Source organism: Macaca fascicularis, chromosome 15 (genome assembly GCF_037993035.2).
Source record: "Macaca fascicularis isolate 582-1 chromosome 15, T2T-MFA8v1.1".
Taxonomy (NCBI): Eukaryota; Metazoa; Chordata; class Mammalia; order Primates; family Cercopithecidae; genus Macaca; species Macaca fascicularis.
Genome location: NC_088389.1, coordinates 79298157 through 79317834, shown reverse-complemented (window position 1 = coordinate 79317834; position 19678 = coordinate 79298157). Strand labels below are relative to the sequence as shown.

General features: G+C 41.5%; 1 protein-coding gene across 3 annotated transcripts in view; it reads right to left on the bottom strand.

Annotated features, from left to right (window-relative positions):
* The window catches only part of SLC24A2 (solute carrier family 24 member 2), a 271203-nt gene that overhangs the window by 44054 nt on the left and 207471 nt on the right, over positions 1-19678 (bottom strand). For all 3 annotated transcript variants that reach the window (XM_074017385.1, XM_015437107.4, XM_015437108.4), the window contains 2 exons: positions 15092-15190; positions 11160-11278 (listed from right to left, as the gene is read on the bottom strand). In XM_074017385.1, the coding sequence (XP_073873486.1) occupies positions 11160-11278; positions 15092-15190 (218 nt within the window). The remainder of the gene's footprint in view (positions 1-11159; positions 11279-15091; positions 15191-19678) is intronic.

Genomic DNA, 19678 nt, shown 5'->3' with positions numbered 1-19678 from the left:
TACGATTTTGTTCCAGTAGGCAAGCTTTAAGTAGACTTTCTATCAGAAACAAAGCTGCTAAGCAGGTGTCAAGACTCATAATATTGTGACACCTTAATTCTGTGTTTTGTGCAGAGCTGAAAACAATGGTAGAGTTGGAACTCTTGAAGGTAAAATTACCAAAAATGCACAGTCACACTTTGAAAGAGGGAAATGCTCTGAAATCAACAACTCTTTGCCAAATAAAAGGTGCCTCCCCAGAAACATTCCATAGAACACTCTTCATTTTGTAAGCTTAAATCACAGTACGCATTTCACAAAAGAAATACCTATAAACTCCCACCCAAAACACTGGCTGGCTCAGGAATAGTAAGTTGTTTTCACCTCCATGGTTTCCTAAACATATTGCCTAATTAGTGGGGTCAGCATACTAATGGCCTTCATTATGTCAACGGATTACGAAAATAGAACATTATACTTGAAATTTAAATATGGAAGACTGACCTATAACATTATTCACTACTGGGTTGTGGATTATTTTGGTCTTACAGACTCAAATACCTGACTTTAAAATCTCTAAGTGACACATGGAAAATGAACTTTTGGCACCCTGACACTGTAGTTTAGGACTCGCCAAGCAAGGTGTGCTGTGAGTCACTTCCAAAGCAAACCCGAGTTCTGGGATGGCTTTCCTAAGGGCTCTAAGGCTGAGGATAAAGCATCATTTGCTTTTCCCCTTTGAAAACGGATGAAAACAGGGAGAGTCTGGAAGAAGAAAAACTGTTAGACCACATGCCAGAAAACCAGAGAGCTGTATTCAGAAAAGTTCAGTTACTCAACTCTGATGTCAGTCCCTACTGACTGTTATAGACTGAAAGTTTATGAGCCCTCCCTCCAACCCCCAATTCATATGCCCAAACTCCACTCCCTACAGTGTGGCTGTATTCAGAGATGAGGCCTCTAATGAAGTGATTAAGGTTAAATGAGGTAATAAGGGTGGGGCCCTGATTCAATAGGATCATAAGAAATTCCAGAAGGCTTGTGCTCTCTCTCTGTCTCTATGTCTCTCTCTTTCCCCTCAGGGTGCATGTGCACCAAGGGAAAGCCACGTGAAGACATAATGAGACAGCAGCCATTTGCAAGCCAAAAAGGAAGCCATTACCAGAGACTGAATCTGCCAGAATCTTGATCTTGGACTTCCAACCCCCCCAGATCTGCGGGAAAATAAGCTGTTGTTTAAGCCACCAAGTCTATGGTATTTTATTCTGGTAGCCCCAGTAGACTAATACAATGCCCATATGCATGTTTATCTTTTTCAAAGATCTCATTTTTGAATAGATCTTTTTGGCTTTGAAATAAATCATTGTGTTCACTTTATTTTTAAATTGCCCTTTTTGTCCACTTATTCTTTACTGAGCCTTAGAAAGATCTCTTTATCTTTGTTCTTTTAATTTTTCAATGTCTTTGCATTTGTGTATGTATGTGTGTGTGTGTGTGTGTATATATATATATATATTTTTTTTTTTTTTTTTTTGAGACAGAGTCTTGCTCTGTCACCCAGGTGGGAGTGCAGTGGCATGATCTTGGCTCACTGCAGCCTCTGCCTCCCAGGTTTGAGCGATTCTCTTTCCTCAGCCTCCTGTATAGCTGGGATGACAAGTGCCAGACACCATACCTGGTTAACTTTTTTTTTTTGTATTTTTAGTAGAGATGGGTTTTCACCATGTTGGCCAGGCTGGTCTTGAACTCCTGACCTCAAGTGATCTGCCCACCTTGGCTTCCCAAAGTGCTGGGATTACAGGTGTGAGCGACCACACCCAGCCTGTATTTGTATTTTTTAACCAACTAATTCTCTGTACTCTGTTCTTATCCTCTACTTTCCTATCACTTATCTCTTATCCATAAGATAAGTGAAAAAGAGGTAAGTTTATGTGTTTCTTTTTGGAAGGCAATGCCATGTGAGACATTTGTTTTGCCTTCTGTGTGAACATCCTAAACCAACAGAGCTAACAGTTAAGTGGAAAACAGACTTTTTTTTTTTTTTTTTTTTTTGAGATGGAGTCTTGCTGTGTTGCCCAGCCAGTGGTGTGATCTCGGCTCTCTGCAACCTCCAACGCCCAGGTTCAAGGGATTCTCCTGCCTCAGCCTCCCAAGTAGCTGGGACTACAGGTGCGTGCCACCACACCTGGCTAATTTTTTGTATTTTTAGTAGAGACGGGGTTTCACCGTGTTAGTGAGGATGGTCTTGACCTTCTGACCTTGTGATCCGCCTGCCTTGGCCTCCCAAAGTGCTAGGATTACAGGCATGAGGCACTACTCCTGGCCGAAAACAGACTTCTTAAAAATAATAAATCTTTGTTTGCCTGGTGGTAGAAAATAATTTACTCCCTTTATAATACCATCATATGGTTTGTTTTATATATAGATGGGAAAAAATCAAGAATTTGGCACCCTAAACACAACATGAGAAGGTTTCATGCACTAATGGCCTCCTGAAAACAACTTAATCTTGGACAAGACTGAACCGAAATCAAGGTTTCAAAATATCTTGCTGTGAGTGATGAAGCTGTCTGGACCTAACTTTTCCAAGAGGCTGAGAAACCATTCTGTAATCATGCAGAATGGCTTCTGAAGAGTCTGGTGGAATGCAACTGTTTTCCCTCACTTTGCATTTTGCTCCAACGATTCTGAGGTGCAACTTATGGATGAGGTGGATTTTTTTCTGTATTGCTAGAGTAAATTGGATTTTGTTGTTTTCATGGGCTTTGTAAATCTGTAAATCTTGCTGATAAAATCCATAAGAGATTTGCTAACATAAAAGCCAACTGGAGAATCATAAAAAATAATTCAAAAACCATTTTCATCATCTTATTATCAACTGGATTAAAATTACTCATAGGAACAGTAATACTAATGGTAGTATTTCTTTCCACAGTGGTAATGGAGTTTTTTCTTTTTTATTAATAGCCCATAATGTATCTTATGGGAACAATTTAATAGACATTCTTCAAACTCCTTCAGAAAGCACAATGACAAGTGGCATTTTTAATAGCGAGATTCTCAGCGAATATATAATTCTTTGTCAATATTCAAATTAAGGCAGAAACTCTAGAGTCTGATCTGTATCTATTTCATCTTTTAAATGTGTTGAAAGGCCTCTGAGTGCATCTTAAGCAGTTGGTAAATATTTTTCAGGTCATCACATACAGAAACTGGACCCCAGTTTTTCCTGAAAAGTATGTATGTACAGATTAACAGAAAAAAAATCCACTTCAGAAAATGGAACCCATGTGCCAAGGCCTGGTCAGTAAAAAATTCCTAATTTTTGCTTGTTTTATAATTTGTCTTGGGTTTTCTCTGACACTAGTGGATTTCTTTTCTAAGGTAGTCATAGCACTAACACTGTTCGGGTCTTTAAAAAATCCAATCTGGGCTGGGTTATGGTGGCTCACAATTGTAGTTCCAGCACTTTTGGAGGTCTAGATAGAAGGATCACTTGACGCCGGGAGTTTGGGAGTAGCCTGGGAAACACAGCAAGACTCATTTCTACAAAAGATTAAAAAAATTAACTGGGCATTGTGGTGTGCACCTGTAGTCCTATGTACTTGTGAAGCTGAGGTGGGAGGATCACTCGAGCCCAGAAGTTGGAGGCTGCAGTAAGCCATGATTGCGCCACTGCACTCCAGCCTAGGTGATGGTACAAGACCCCAACCCTAAAAAAAACTAAACAGTCCGATGAAGAGTCTTTTGATATTCTTACTTCTTTTACTCTTCAGCTTTGGTATCTCCCCCAGCACTGCTCTTATGTTCTAGTGGTGTCAGACACAAATACACACACCCACTTTTCACCAATGCCTTTACTTCTTGGGTGGCAGAACCTCTTATTATACTTGATTGATGTTCCAGGAGATTGAAAAACCAGGGAAATGCAGTTCTTGCCTATTTTCAAACTTTCAAAATGGTGGACCTGGCTGTTACTCCTTAACTATTTAGAAAGGTGACTTTCTCTTTGGAGGTTCCCAAACCTTGTATTAAACCTCACCACTGCTAAGAACTTAAATGTTTGCTTACTAAGAATAATATTTTAGGGAGAAAGACATCATATGAATTCCAGATACCAAATACTTGGATAATCTTAGAAATCCCTATCTGAGCTAACGTTTTTTGACCAACATTTATTACAGAATCTTCCAAAGAGGGTCTAAAATCATAGCTGCAACTTTAAACAACAATGACAACAACAATCTGTAATAAACCTTCTGATTTTCATAATGATCTTCCCTCCTTCCTCCCTTCCAACAATCTGCAACAAAACTATTGGTTTCTATAATGACCCTCCCTCCCTTCCTTCCAACAATCTGTAACAAAACTGTTGGTTTTTATAATGACCCTTCCTTCCTTTCGATGGGGTCTCCTCTGTCGCCTAGGCTGGAGTGTACCAGGGTGATCACAGCACACTGTAGCCTCTGCCTCCTGGGCTCAAGTGATCCTCTGACCTCAGACTCCAAAGTAGCTAGAACCACAGGTGCATGCCACTGTGTCCTGCTAATTTTTTGTACTTTTGGTAGAGATAGGGTTTTGTGATGTTGCCCAGGCTAGTCTTGAACACCTGAGCTCAAGTGATCGACCTGCCTTGGCCTCCCAAAACTGGGATTGATTACAGGTGTGAGCCACCATGCCTGGCCATGACATGTTTTTTAAAATCAACCTCAGAGATCTAAATTTAAGAGTAGGAAGATATTTTTGAGCATTTCTTTTTTTAAAAAGAGAAATTAAAAACCACAGTCACTTGCATCCTGTTTCCCCTACTCATTCTTCACTTTGTGACATAAAACTCAAACATTTTTATCAGCATTATGAGGCTTTATAAAAGCAGATCTTAAAAACTCCACTGAGTTTAGGTAAAGATAACAGTATGGAGAAATAAGTCAGAGCTGAATTCCCGAGAAAGGAAGAGCTTAATATGGCAAGGTAATATTTGAATTGTAAAGTGAGAATAAAAGCACTTGCATTTTACACGTTCTCTATCTCTAACCATGTGTTATCTATCTACCTATCTCTGTATCTGTCAATCAATCAATCACATTCCTAGGAATGTGATTTTCTTATATAAATCTGTTTGCCCACAGGTGCATCTGGGAAGCTCTTAGCCAAAGCAGGGACAATTCTGATTTCCCTAAGGACAGAGGGAAATCTTAGAAGTGAAATGAAATAAAAACTGAAACACATAAAAAAAGCTGTCTCATGCTAAGTGAAAATATAGGACACAGTTATTAAAAGTTGAAGTTTTAGATTTTAGAACTAAGGAATTTGCAAGTCTCTCCCCCTTCTACCCTCGTTTGTGAGCATATTTAAAGGGTTTTGATGTGTCACAGCAGCAGGGATTATGATGCAGCAGGCAGGCAGTTTTGCAGTGTATGTGGGCCAAGTGCAAATCACCCATCTAGATTGGCAAAATTGAAATGTTAGAAAATGCTGGGTTCTGGGTGGGAGAGCATATTGCTTTGAATTGTCTTTCAAACATGGCTAAATTCTCAACGTCAAAAATTTGAGAAGGTTGATAAATTCTCAGTGGCATCCCAGATCAGATTTCTCAGTGTTGGAATCAACAACATTGGATCAGCAGTTACTGGGAAAAGATAATTATCACTCAGCCATTTAAAAAGTCATACTATTTCTTGGTTCCACAGAATATACAAATGAAGCAAAAACTTCATTCCTCTGTGAGACAGTATTTTAAAAATGCTCTCCATTGCCACGATAAAGACTGTATGGCAGCACCCTCTCGGAGATGAGGTCACAATGTGAAATTAGTTCACTTGTAAATAGGGTTTTTAAAACGCAGGTTAATTACACAGGGCGGGCTGAACTCTCAGGAGAATAACAGCAATGAGTATGGTGCATGGCGCTCATAATTTCCATTAATAAAGTCAGGACGCACACCCCACTTTTCATGGAGCTTGCTAAAAATACAACTCAAAAGGAAATAAAACTAACAAAATGAAAAGGCATTGAATCGTGTCCATGAAACTGTGCTTCAGGTGGCCTGATCATCCTGCATTCACATTTTCCTTCTGACTCTGGAGGCCCAGCCCTAATTCATCCCATCACCCAGACTTTCCAGCCTGGAAACCTCAGCAGCATCTGCAGCTTCCTTTTCTTCACTTTCCATGACCAAGTCAATACCAAATCTTCCCAATTCTGGCTCAGAAATGGTTCTCAAATCCAGCCATTGCCATTCATACTGCAGCTCATACATGGTCTACCAATAGATGCCTTGCCACTAGCGCTACTCAATAGCCATTAAAAAAATCTTAGTACTGCTAATAGTAGCACACACCTATGCAGTACTTACAATGTGCCAAGAACTGTTCTAAGAGCATTTATTCTCACAACGGTGCTATGAGACAGACGCCATTATTACCCCTGTTTCACAGAAAGGGAAAATGGATAACAGGTTAAGTCACTTGTTCAGGGTTACACAGCTGGTAAGCAGCAGAGCTAGGATTTGAATTCAGGTGGTCCATCCTCAGTCTGTGTTATAGTGACCAAAGTACACTGCTCCTGTATTCCTTTAACCCATTATTATTTTTAGTAGTGTTGCATTTTTTTGGAAAAGGTAATACAATTGCCTGGTTCAACATTCAAAAGTTATAAAATGGTGCATTTTAAAAAGCTTCCTTTCCATCCCAGTTTCCTACTGCCCAGGGCCCTGTTCTGGAAGCAAGTAGCATGACTAGTTACTTGACAGCATTCCAAGCAAATGCTTATATGCTATTTCCCTTCCCCCTTTTTTTCAGTGTACAAATATAATATACTGGATACAATTTGGCATATTGCCTTTTTCACTAAACAACATGTATGGGAGGTCATTCCATAGCAGTACATGAAGAGCTTCTCATTCCTTTTTTTTTCTGTTTTTTAAGACAGATGGTTGAAACTAAGGATGGGCAAACTTTTTCTGTAAAGGGCCAGATAGTAAATATTTTAGGCTTTGAGGTCCATATGGTCTCTGTCACAGATGCTGCTATTGCTTCCTTTTTAAAAAAAAAAAAAGCTTTAGAAATGTAAAACCCATTCTTGTCTCATGGGTCATACAGAAACAGGCTGCAGGTCAGATTTGGCCCGTGGACCACAGTGTGCCAATCCCAGAACTAACAGGTTCTTACCTCGCCTTCCTTTGTCTAGTATTTTTCTATTCTGATCCCTCTTGACCATTCTAAGATAATTGTCTTTCTATAAAACAAATCTGATGCTGCCACTGCTCCCTCTAAATCTTCTGTACTTCCCCACTCCCGAGAGGGTGAAGTCCAGACTGGTTGGCAGTGCACACAATGTCCTTCATGATCCACATACTTCTCCTCTCCTCCACATCTATCACACCAATACATGTCATCATCAGCTCTTTCCCTCAACGCCTGCAACAACCTCTTTGCTCCACTATTGCTATAAACCCTCCTTCCCCCAAATCCAACCTCTAAGACACCATGGCGCCAGGGATCTTTTACAAGTGCAAATCACATCTGCTAACTTCCAATGGCTTCTTGCTGCCCTAGACAGAAGTCAACTTCCCTATCATGATCTACAAGGCCTATCAGCTCTGCTTGGCCCTCCTCTCTGACTTTGTCGCTACCATGCTTCCTCCTTCCACTCTCTGCAGCCATACTGATTTTTCTGTTTCTGAAACAAGCTAAGTTTATTTCTGCCTTTGTGGGTGCTGTTCCCTTGGCTGGCTCCTTCTTGAACTTCAGTCTCAGTTCTCAAATGCCATTTCCTTGGAGGCCTTCCCTCATCTCCCAACCCACAGGAGGCTCTCCACTTTCCTTTCATCCTATCACGCTGCTTTGTTTTGTTCATGGCCTTTGTGGACATGTATAATCACATTGGGTTGTGTTTATATTCTCTGCTTTGCTAGAACATGTGGGCATCTCTAGTGCCCAGTACATTGTCTGACACATATTAGATAAATAATCAAAATTTTCTGATTAGATAAACAATGGAAGAAATTCAAGCCAACTTACCTTTTCTAGTAGATATCTCCTTACTCCTCACCTTGTATTTTAGGCTCCAGTTCTATCATCTTTCTCTCTAATCACTAAACACGACTTTCCCTTTTAAGGCTTTACACCTTTGCACATGTTGTCACTTTGGTTATTTCTTTCTTCTTTGAGGGACAAACTCCTACTCACCCATCAACACCCAGCTTGAATGTTGCCTCTTCTATGGAGTTTTTATATCTCCCCTAGTTAGGACCAACTTCTTCCTCTGGCAGGCTCTCAGAGCACTTTGTATAGACCTCTAAGATCACACCAGGTCATATATACCACAAACATTCACTGATTATTATGCCCTGAATGCTCCCCAAATATTATATACATAAAACCTTTTCACTTTACGTACAATGAGCTCCTTCAGGGAAAGGATACATTGAATGGTGTTTTAATGATAAATATGAATACATAATATGAATATCTAGCATCTAACTCTGTAATAAGGGCTTTATGTACTTTATTTCATTTAACCCTTATGATAGCTGCAATGAGGCAAGTACTGTTACTGTCTGTACTTCACAGATGAGGCGACTAAATTAAAGCTCAGGGAAGCTAGATAACTTGACCCTGGTGGATCTAGAATTCACTACTAGGCTGTCCTACAGGGCCATGGTGACCTGCAGGCCCAGGTTCTGATTGCACTTGAGGTCCAGGTCACTTGACTGCAATTGAAGACCTGACTGCTCTTGAACTCTGAGCCTAGCAGGGTGGTGCACAAATCTGTCCCGTTCTCCTTTGTGGAGACCTAGGGGCACAGCTCTGCTCAGAGAGGGGTCATCTAGGACTCTTTTGCTCCCCTGCAGCAAGGTCCTCCCTTGCAGGGGCACAGATGTCCCTCTGTCAGCCAGATGGAGAGGCATGGGGATGAGGCTGCCCTCTGCACACCTGTGATTGTGCCATCCCCAAGGGCAGCCAGATGTCCTTGGGGCCTGCCTCCTGCTGTCACACGCTGCTTATCCATGTGGACATAAACTGCTCTGCCAGCTCACTCTTGAGCTAATGCAAAGGAACCACAGGGCTCTGGGCAGGAAGGTAAGGAGCGTTGAAGGCAGAGGAGACAAGGGCAGAAGGAGCAGCAGGCTCTTTATTCTTTCTGTTAAATTAAGGAACTTTCCTTAGGAAAGAAATACATAATTTCTATCAGAATAAGGGTAACAGGCAACAATTAGCATTTTTTTTTTTCTTAAGTAGTGGCTGCTGGGTTATATTGACTGTAGTCTGGTTTCTATTCGCAGGCACTGTATCACTTTTCAGCTCATTGGGGGAAATTCTGTCTAGAGAGTGCTTTCAGATTTTAGGGTAGTGCTACTCCAAGTATGGTCCTTGGACCAGCAGCATCAGCATCACTGGGGAGCTCATTAGAACTGCAGACTCTAGGCCTCATGGCAGACCTGACAAATTCAGAACCTGAATTTTAATATGACCTCCCCAGAGAATTTGTAAGTACATTAAAATTTGAGAAACACTGAGCTAGGTAAAATGCAAGTTTTAAAATGCTTAATTAACATGCAAGTTTGGGGCTCCAGGTCTTAGAAATTCTGATTCACCTGATCAGGATTAGATCCAGAAATCTAACAAGCACCAAAGGTGGTTCTGCCTATGTTTTGAGCAACTGTGTTCTAGAGGGAGTGGTGGAAATGGTACAGTTGGACAGTCCTGAGATGAAATCTCAGCTCTACCATCTACAAACTAGGTAATCCCAATTAACTATTTCATTGCACTGAGCTTCAGTTTCCTTAACTATAAAATGGAACTACTAGCCGGGTGCAGTGGCTCACACCTATAATCCCAGCACTTTGGGAGGCCAAGGCAAGTGGATCACCTGAGGTTAGAAGTTCAAGACCAGCCTGGTCAACATGATGAAGCTCCAACTCTACTAAAAATGCATCACAAAAAACAAACAAACAAAAACCAGTTAGCCAGGTGTGGTGGTGCGAGCTACCCCGGAGGCTGAGGGAGGAAAATTCCTTGAACCCAGGAGACAGAGGTTGCAGTGAGCTGAGACTGCGCCACTGCACTCCACGCTGGGTAACAGAGAGTCCGTCTCAAAAAAAAAAAAAAAAAAAAAAAAAAAAAATGGAGCTACTCATGCCTACACCTTCAGCTGTGAGGTTAAAGGTGATAACATATGTTGATATGGTTTGGCTCTGTGTCCCCACCCAAATCTCATCTCAAATTGTAATCCCCATGTGTTGGGGGGAGAAGCCTGGTGGGAGGTGACTGAATCAGGGGGCAGATTTCCCCCTTGCTATTCTCATGATAGTGAATGGGTTCTCATGAGATCTGGTTGTTTGAAAGCATATGGCACATCTCCATTCACTCTTTCTCTCCTGCTCTGCCGTGGTAAGACATGCTTGCTTCCCCTTCGCCTTCTGCCATGATTGTAAGTTTCCTGAGGCCTCTCAGTCATGCTTCCTGTTAAGCCTGTGGAACTATAAGTCAATTAAACCTCTTTTCTTCATAAGTTCTCTATAGCAGTGTGAAAATAGACTAATACATATGTAAAATGCCTAGTACCAAAGCTGTGGCAAATAGTAGGTATTTGATAAATGTTAGGTTTTACAACTACTAGACTGAACAGTTCAAGTGGTTGTGCCATTGAATAATGGGTTGGGCCAGAGAGTATTAATTTCAACCACAGGGACAGAGAAAGCCAAAGGGGGCTCACTGAGGTCTGATGGCTGTGGTTTCTCTATTACTTAACACTGACCTTAAAGACACAGAGAAAGGATTAGACTGCAGCAGGTATCAAGCTTTATCATACATCAAAAATCACCTTGGATGCTAATTAAAAATGCTAATTCCTATGTGCTGCTTCCCAGTGATCCTGTTTCATCACACCTAGCATATGGCCCAGGGATCTGCATTTCATCCTCAGGAGATGCTGACGCATGAGTCTTCCAACCTCACCTGGAGAAACAGTGGCTTAAAGAATATTCATATTCATTCAATAAATGTAGAGGTTGCTGCTTATGGGACCCTGGGGTGGCACTGGGAAATACACACAAGGATAAATAAGGCCCTACCTGATTCCTGCACAGCTGAGGGCTGGGGCTTCCAAGGAGAATACAGTGTCTGTGCTGCCACGCTACGACAATAGCCCAGAAGAGCAATGGAGAAAAGCCATACCTGGGCTTCTGCACCTTCAATGTTGTGGGAGAGATTTCCATTTTGTACAGGTTCTGAAGCATCACTGGATGGTGTCATTTCAACATCTGTGCTGTTGCTGGTTGGAAGCTCAATTTTTTCTGTGATATAATTTAAACACACACATACACACACACACAGAGAGAGAGAGAGAAAGCAAGCAAATGGAATCAATGGGGGTAAAGAGTAATATTGAAAAGAGCTTCTTAAAATGTTGGGCTAAAGCAGAGGATAGTGGTGTCCCAGGGGCGATAAGTCCTAGGGCTGATATTGAGACAAGTGGGAAAGGATTTTTACCGTTCTTCCCCATGTCTTTCAGCATACGGCCTGCCCCCTTAATAGCACCCTGGCTTCCCGCTGTGGCATGACATTTTACCTTGAGGGCCGTATCAGCTCCCATGGTATGCCTTTCTTGAGCCTAGGCAAATTTACCAACTAGCTATTCAGGAAACATGAACATAGACATTTTAAAATGAAAGCCACACCCAATCTACATACTATTGTTTACACCTGGGACTGTACCCTTCAGATATTTTCTTACAGTAATATCTTTTCTTTCATACTGTACTCTGGAAAGGATATTAGCTAGGGCTTCAGGGTCCTAGACTTTACTCTGCTTTGATCAGGCTGCCACCTTAGGCTAGTCCCCTTCTTCCTCTGGGACTTGGGAACCTTATCTGTGAAATAAGGGGGTTCGACAGGTTGACCGCCAAGGGACATTATGTTCAGCTGTAATTCAGGCTCTGTGAGTGGAAACTCTTCCAGTGCCTAGGTGGCCATGGGCAGGGCAGCCTGGTGAATGCTACTTAGCACACTCCACACCTGAGCATCCTATTGCAGGCAAGGCAAGGGGGAGATGGACAAGTAATAGAGGCCAAAGGCTGTGCCATTCCTGAATCAGAGAGAACATTTAGCTAGAGTAAAGCCAGAAGGTCAGCAAGTGCAGATTTGACACTTGAGAAGTGACTCTAGGGTAGTGGTTAAGCACTGGGAGTCTGTAACACTGGGAATCAGGTCTGGCTTCAAATTCTGGATCTACAACTTGTGCTGTTTCACCCTTTGCAAGTGACTCAACCTCTCTGAAGTTCAGTTTCTTCATCTGTAAAATTGGGGTGATGGTAACAATACTACTACTACTATTATTGTTGCTACTACTACCACTAACAAAAACAATATGATCAAAGAGTATTTCTGTAAAGACTAAATAAGAAAATGCATACAAAACACTTAGCATAGTGCCTTGTACAGAGCAACCAAGAAGCATAAACTATTTGGATCCTTATTATAGTGCCTGCCTTTCACTAGAATAATTTTTTTGTCATGACAAAGAGGAGTACCTCCAGGTGATCAATGTTCCAGTACCACTGAGGTCTGCTGGGACTTCATTGGGAGGGAAATTAAAAGGTTCCTATTGAGAGCACACACTCTGGCTGTTTTGGGTCAAATCATGGATTTTGGGATGGAATGAGGCTGTAGTATGCTGTCAGGATTGCTGGGGGTATCAGAATGCTCATCAGTATCAGATCCGAGCAGTATCACCTGCTCATGAAACATGAGAATATGCTTTTTTTTTTTTTCTTCTAGCCGCTTCAGAGGGACTAGACATTTCCATCACTGGTGCTTAAGAAAATAATTTGAGAGTTACATAAAAATTGTTGAGTTTGAAGCAGCCAAATTTTGAAAATCATAGGGAAATATTTATGTTTCTTTATGTATTTAGTTGTGGAATATAGACACACGAATAGATTTAAATATGGAAAACCATAGAAACTCAAATTTACTTTATCTTTCCAAGTTTTTAGTAGTGACAGCGATATGTATGTGGTGATGTGCTATGTGTGGCTATGCCAGTTTATCTTAGTATGCTTGATTCAGTTATTTAAATAAAAAAATATTAAGAACCAGCCGGGCGTGGTGGCTCACACCTGTAATCCCAGCACTTTGGGAGGCCAAGGTGGGTGGATCACGAGGTCAGGAGATCGAGACCATCCTGGCTAACACGGTGAAACCCTGTCTCTACTAAAAATACAAAAAATTAGCCGGACGTGGTGGCGGGTGGCTGTAATCCCAGCTACTGGGGAGGCTGAGGCAGGGGAATGGCGTGAACCTGGGAGACGGAGCTTGCAGTGAGCCGAGATGGCGCCACTGCACTCCAGTCTGGGAGACACAGCAAGACTCTGTCTCAAAAAAAAAAAAAAAAAAAAAAAAAAAAAAAAATTAAGAACCTTGGGTGAATAAAACTGTTTGGAGAAGTCTATTGGCTGATGTGATACAACCTTAGGATCAGCCTGCAATGGTCAAATTGACCCTAGCAACACAGAATACTGGGTAAAAAGGGAGTTAAGATGTCCAAGAACAGAGATGAACAGATGAGCAGAGACTGCCTGCCAGGCATAATACCTAACCTGTGTGTGCACATCTTAGCTTATAAAGTGCTTTTACACAGCAGGCTGAAGGTTCATAATAAAAGAAAATATGAAAATAAATATTGGACTTACTTTGAAAAGCATTAGACACACACTATTTTCTAGTTACAAAGTCATTCTGAGACCCAAGAACATTTTCTAGTTACAAAGTCATTCAGAGACTCAATAACGTGAGAAGAATCCTTGGAATTAAGTGTCCTACCTCCTTAAAAAAGATTAAATCCAAGTCTAAGGTTGGCCAGTCATTAAGAGGAGGACTGGGACTGAGCCCAGGAATCCAAGCTACCTCATTCCATAAAAGACAAGTCAACAAGCGAAGCAGAAAAAATAGCTTGTGTAGTTGAATCTAAACATCACAAACAAAGCTCAACCTATGCAGTAGACTTTCATGGTGTGGTTTTACATTTTTATAGTACAAAAGCAAAATACGCTTATTCTGAAAAACTTTATAGAAGCATAAATAAGCAGAAAAAATATATATAACTCATAATCCCAGCTTTAGGAAGTAACTATTGTTAACATTTTAGTTGACTTCTTTCCAGTTTTTCTTTTCATATCTAATTGCATCTTAACTGTTTCTCAGCCAAAAATTTTCCCTGAGGTAGAAGTTAGGATAACAGGAAAGGCAGAAACTCTTCTATGGAGTGTCAGTATTTTGAGAGCAATGCTGTTGAATTTTGTCTGCAGATAATTTTAGTTACTTGGGTAATAGCTTCGTTTATAGCATAGATCCAGATCAGGTTAAATTTAGTTTGAATTTAGAATAAGAGAGCTATATTATAGTTACAGACAGGAGAGAAGGAACATCATGTTCCAAGTTAAAATAAGATGTCTGAATGTCACAATCTGGTCACACAGGAGCTCTGCAAAAGTCAGTGAAAAGAGACCTGGGGGCTGTTATTGCTGAATTCTTAAAAAATGAGCATCATCTAAGGTTGTATCACATCAGCCAATAGACTTCTCCAAACAGTTTTATTCACCCAAGGTTCTTAATATTTTTTTTATTTAGCATCATCTCAAAAGGACTCTGTCACTTAGTTCAGGAGTGACCAAGTGTGTGCCATAAGCAACGTCACGGGTGTAAAAATCTGGTTACCAGTCAAGATTTACAGAACAGGGACTCTTACCTTTGATTAAACATTAAATGACATTGTGTATGTGTGTGTGTATGCGTGTGTGTATCCTGTTTATGTGGAATCCCTGAAATACAGGGATTTTCTATTCTTGAATGGGGATGACTAGTTAAGAGTTGGTTTTACTTCACGTTCCCCAGAGAATACGTTTACTCTTCTTGGACTTCTTCTAGAGTTACTGGTGACATACTGTGTCCATGTATACCCTGTACACACTAGGGGAAGAGGGACTCATTTCCTGTTGCGCAGGGAAGGTCTGTGCTGCAGCGGTCAGGGGTGCCCACACTGGTCCTGCCTCTCTGCTCCCCTCACTTCCCCTAGGAAAGGTGTAAGGTGGATATTTCCCTGCACTCACCCACGTGGTTGGCAGCCCCATTCTGCCGCTCGTTCTCATCCACATGACATTTCTTCTTGGCGATCTTGTGGAGAATTGAAGCCTTTTCTCTGAACCTCCCTGAAGCAAAAGAAAGTGGCAGGAAGGAGACACAATGAGAAAGAAGATAAAAAGAGAGTCTCAGGGCCAAGCAGGCATATGGCCTCCTCAGTCACACTGCACTAATAGCATGACCACTCCATTCTGTCCAATCCCAATGCACCAGGACCTTCCCGAAGGGTACTTTCTTGCCTTTGTAGATTTTTCAGCCCAATTCTCTATTTGAGAATCTCTTCTCTCCCTTTCCAGTTGCTCACGAAATTAACAAAAGCACCAAGCAACACTAAAGCTCCCCTATTGCTGAGATCCAAAACAGGTCTAGAGAAACAGAGCTGCTCTGGAGGCATGGCCATTTCTCTGAAATTAAATGCTCATTCCAGACCAGATTTTAACAATGGGCTGGGAAGGAAAGCCAAGCCCAGGGGTCCTTTGATTTGACTTCAGTTTTCAAACATGTTGAGTATCCCTAACTGAAAAAGCCAAAATCTGAAATCTGAAACACTTCTGGTCCCAAGCATTTCACATAAGGGATACTCAACCTGTCTTATAACTAACATTGCTGTTTCTAAATGAGTCAGGAACATGCATCACAGCTTTCCAGATTAGCTGAGTCAGCTGTAATTAAGGCATCAAGAAGGCAACTGATTCCATTTGTGGATTTAGGGCAAGGAAGGATCAACTGAGTGCAGCAAGTAATGGTGATGAGATGCTTTGGGAATGGTGCTGGACATGCATATTTATAGCAGCACAATTCACAGTTGCAAAGTGGTGGAACTAAACCAAATGACCATCAATCAATGAATGAATAAAGTATATATACATATATATTCTCTCTATATATTCCATCACATATTTATGATGGAGTACTATGCAGCCATAAAAAGGAATGAATTAATAGCATTTGCAGTGACCTGGATGAGATTGAAGACCATTATTTTAAGTGATGTAACTCAGGAATGGAAAATCAAACATCATATGTTCTCACTGATACGTGGGAGCTAAGCTATGAGGATGCAAAGGCATAAGAATAATACAGTAGACTTTGGGGACTTGGGGGGAAGAGTGGGAGGGGGACGAGGGATAAAAGACTACAAATATAGTGCAGTGTGCATATGGGTGATGGGTACACCAAAATCTCACAAATCACCACTGAAGAACTTACTCATGTAACCAAATACCACCTGTACCCTAATAACTTATGGAAAAATAAAAAAAGGTACTAGAAAAAATGCCATTCTCAAAGTAATCATTTTAAACAGCTGTACCACAAGTGCAATGTTTCATTTCTTATTATTGACATAATAGGTAAATGCATGCAATAAGAAAAAAAAAAAAAGCAAGCAAGCAAAAGTGCAGAGATGAGGGAAACAGCACATTCCTTTTTTTAATCCTTTATTTTCTTCCTTGGGAACATTCAAGGTATAAAAACATTCTCATTTTAAACTGATGATTGCCTAGATTCAGATATAATGAGTGTCTCAAAACACCACAATCCTTCCAGTTTTCCCACTGTGTATTTTTTTGTTGGCTGTGTTCCCTAGCAGCATATTAACAGGGGATCTCATTCTACTTTTTTATTTAGAACCAAACCAAACAAAAATGTTTCTCCTGGAGAGCTTCTTTTCCTAGAAGAAAGCATGGCAGATTGGCACCCACTGCCCGCCTCCGTGGTTTGGAATCATGGCATGTGGTCATAGTGATGACTTGTGTGACTGGCTGGGAGTGATAGCACCTGTAACCTAGAGTCAGATCAATGGACTCCAATGGTGAAAATGACACAAGCTGTGACCCTTTCTGTTCACGGCTCCATTAGTCACAAGCCTGGTCTCTTTGCCACAACAAAGGCAATCTCTAGGACATAAGTACCTTAATTTAGGCAATGAATGTGCACCGTTGAGTACACTCTCAAAAGAAGTAGGAAAGAAAATATTTCATGGAGAAAAGGCATTTGGTGTGTGGCTTGGGTTTCCTAAGGAGTGAGAAAGAAGGATGAGGTGATGGGCACAACTCCATCCCTGAGGAATATTGAAGGTCAGCATTAGATTCACCACCATGGAAGGTAGCTTGAATTTGATTGTTTCTGTTTAATTTCCAGAGGAAACTCTGGGAAGAAAAAGGGGAAAGAAAGAAATTCTGGAGACTAGGAAAACAAGGTGGTAAAGAAGAACAAGAAAAGAAAGAAAAAAGAGAGAAAAAGGAATGTCAGGATGGAGGAGGCAGGCAGGGGCTATGATTGCCTGGAAGTTGTCCAGGCTGTGTGGATGCAAGATACTTTCCTGGCTGCCAAACCTAGTCTTATCTGAGGACTAGATAAACAGATAAGAGTGAGCTTCAGTACTCTGCAGTCCTCAGCCTAAAGAGGAGTTACTTTTTGCAGAAGACAACTCCAAAAAGTCCTAAATCATCTGGTTTTCCATCCAGAAGAGGAAAAAAGGAGGTTCTGAAACTTTATTGGAGATGATGCTTCTACTAATAAAACCATCCCATTGTGGTCTCAGGGTCATTTTTTGAACTAAGAACATCCTGCCACTCTAAGAAATATAGATGATCAATATTCACTGTTTAAAAATTATCTGTAAGATAATAATAAAGCAGGAGAGCATTCAGAAGTGGCAACAAATAGGTCTGGGGAAATAAAACCTAAAATAACCCAACTCAAATAATGTCCTAAAGTCATGAATCATGACAGAAAATATTGGATAGAAACCAGCTAAAGACATATCACTTGTGATTAAAAGAATCTTTTTAGCGTTTAGGTGTGTGCCAGAGAGAAATGATAATAAAAGGGACCCGAAAGCATGGAAACGGAGCCATGCCCTCTGCCAGGAAGCATCTTTCACAACAGTATTGGCCTCTGGCACTCATGGGCTGGTTTTCCCCAAATCTCCAACGAAAATCTAGGAGAACATGGTAGGAGATAACCCCAGAATTGGAATTTTATAGGTTCTCAAATGTCTTACAGGCCAGTGAGGCTGCGTGTTATTCTTTTCCCACTGCAACACCTCAGGTTTTCGCACTACTGAACAGTAAGAGGGATTAGCGTTATTTGTGTCCTGTTGCTGCCTTAGGGGCAGCAGGCCAAAGCAGCAAGCCTGGTTGGGAGCTGTCTTCTCCACAGACCTCTTCAACTTCTTCAATTCAACCTCTCCCCTAGATGATTCTTTGTTGCAACTAATATGACCTGGCAGCCATTCCACATCCTAAGTGCTGACAATGGCTGCTCCATAGGCTAGAAGGATTTTTCCCTTAAAGATTAGTTTCTTGAAAGGCAGCAGTTGAGGGCCCATCTTCAGAAGGTAGCACACATGTGTAATCCTTCAGGGTGGTGGGGCAGAGCCTGACAAACCAGATTCGCTGATTCCAGCCCACTGGATACCCCTGGGATCGTCACAGGGCACCTTTTGAGAAATGCTATGAGGATGAGGCTAACAGGATATATGTGAGCATGAAGGACCTGGGGCAGAAGCCAGCAGAGAACCTGTGATTTTTGAAGTGATCCTCTTTGCCTTGGGGTAGGAAGACATGGCATTTTCAGGACCTGTTCATTCCCAAGTCACAAACTGTGAAGAACAGCAAACAGGGTGTGTGTGTCGGGACAGCACAATTTCATGGCTAAATGGAGGTTAAATGGATGTGATTGACAGGCGGGTAGATCTGAGTTCAAGCCCTAGCTTTCTCACTGTCTCTGCTGGGTGATTTTTGGTGACTTTCTAAATATTTCTGTGCTTTAGTTTTCCCATCTGTTAGGCAGGGATTCTAGTGGTATTGGCTGATCTGTTAAGCAGGGATTCCAGTGGTATTGGTAGAGTTACTGGTGACATATCATGTCCACACATGCCCTGTACTCACTTGCGGAAGAGGGGCTCATTTTCTGTCTGTCATCCAGGGAAGGGCTGAACTGCAGGGGTCTTCTGTGAGAAAATATGTGTAAAGGGCTTATCACAAGGTGTGGCATTGAAAGAACTCTGTAAGTAAGAGGAAAAAGAGAATCCAACAGAATCTCAGGGGTAAGGGTGATGTGGCCTTGAGTTGCTATAGGAGAATTGTTGCCATCTTCTCTTCTCTCAATCCACACAGGCCGGGATGGAGAATCAGCCACATTCAGACCCAGGAGTTTAAGCATACAGGGCCTTGTTGGACTGGTGTTCAAGTTTCAGTGAATCCCCCAAAACTGATTAGAAAAAGGATCATTTTAGATCTTTCTGCAATTGAGAAGGTCAAGGTGATAGAGCTGGCTTTCTGGACTTTAAAAGTTGATACCTCTGCAATCTTAAAGTGCGAACATGATCAGCTTTCCCCCATCACCCGAAGGGCCAAAATACAGACCAAGGGATTATGTTGCTGCAAAATGGATTTGCTCAAAAGAACCTCACGCCGCACTAGGTTCTTAACCCCTCTCCACCTCAGGTTCAGAATGAGTAAGATGGAGCTAAGAAGAGCATCCAGCTCATACAGTCCTTGGAAGGTCCAATGGGTTAATACCCATTGCATGTTTCAATGGCCTCTGAT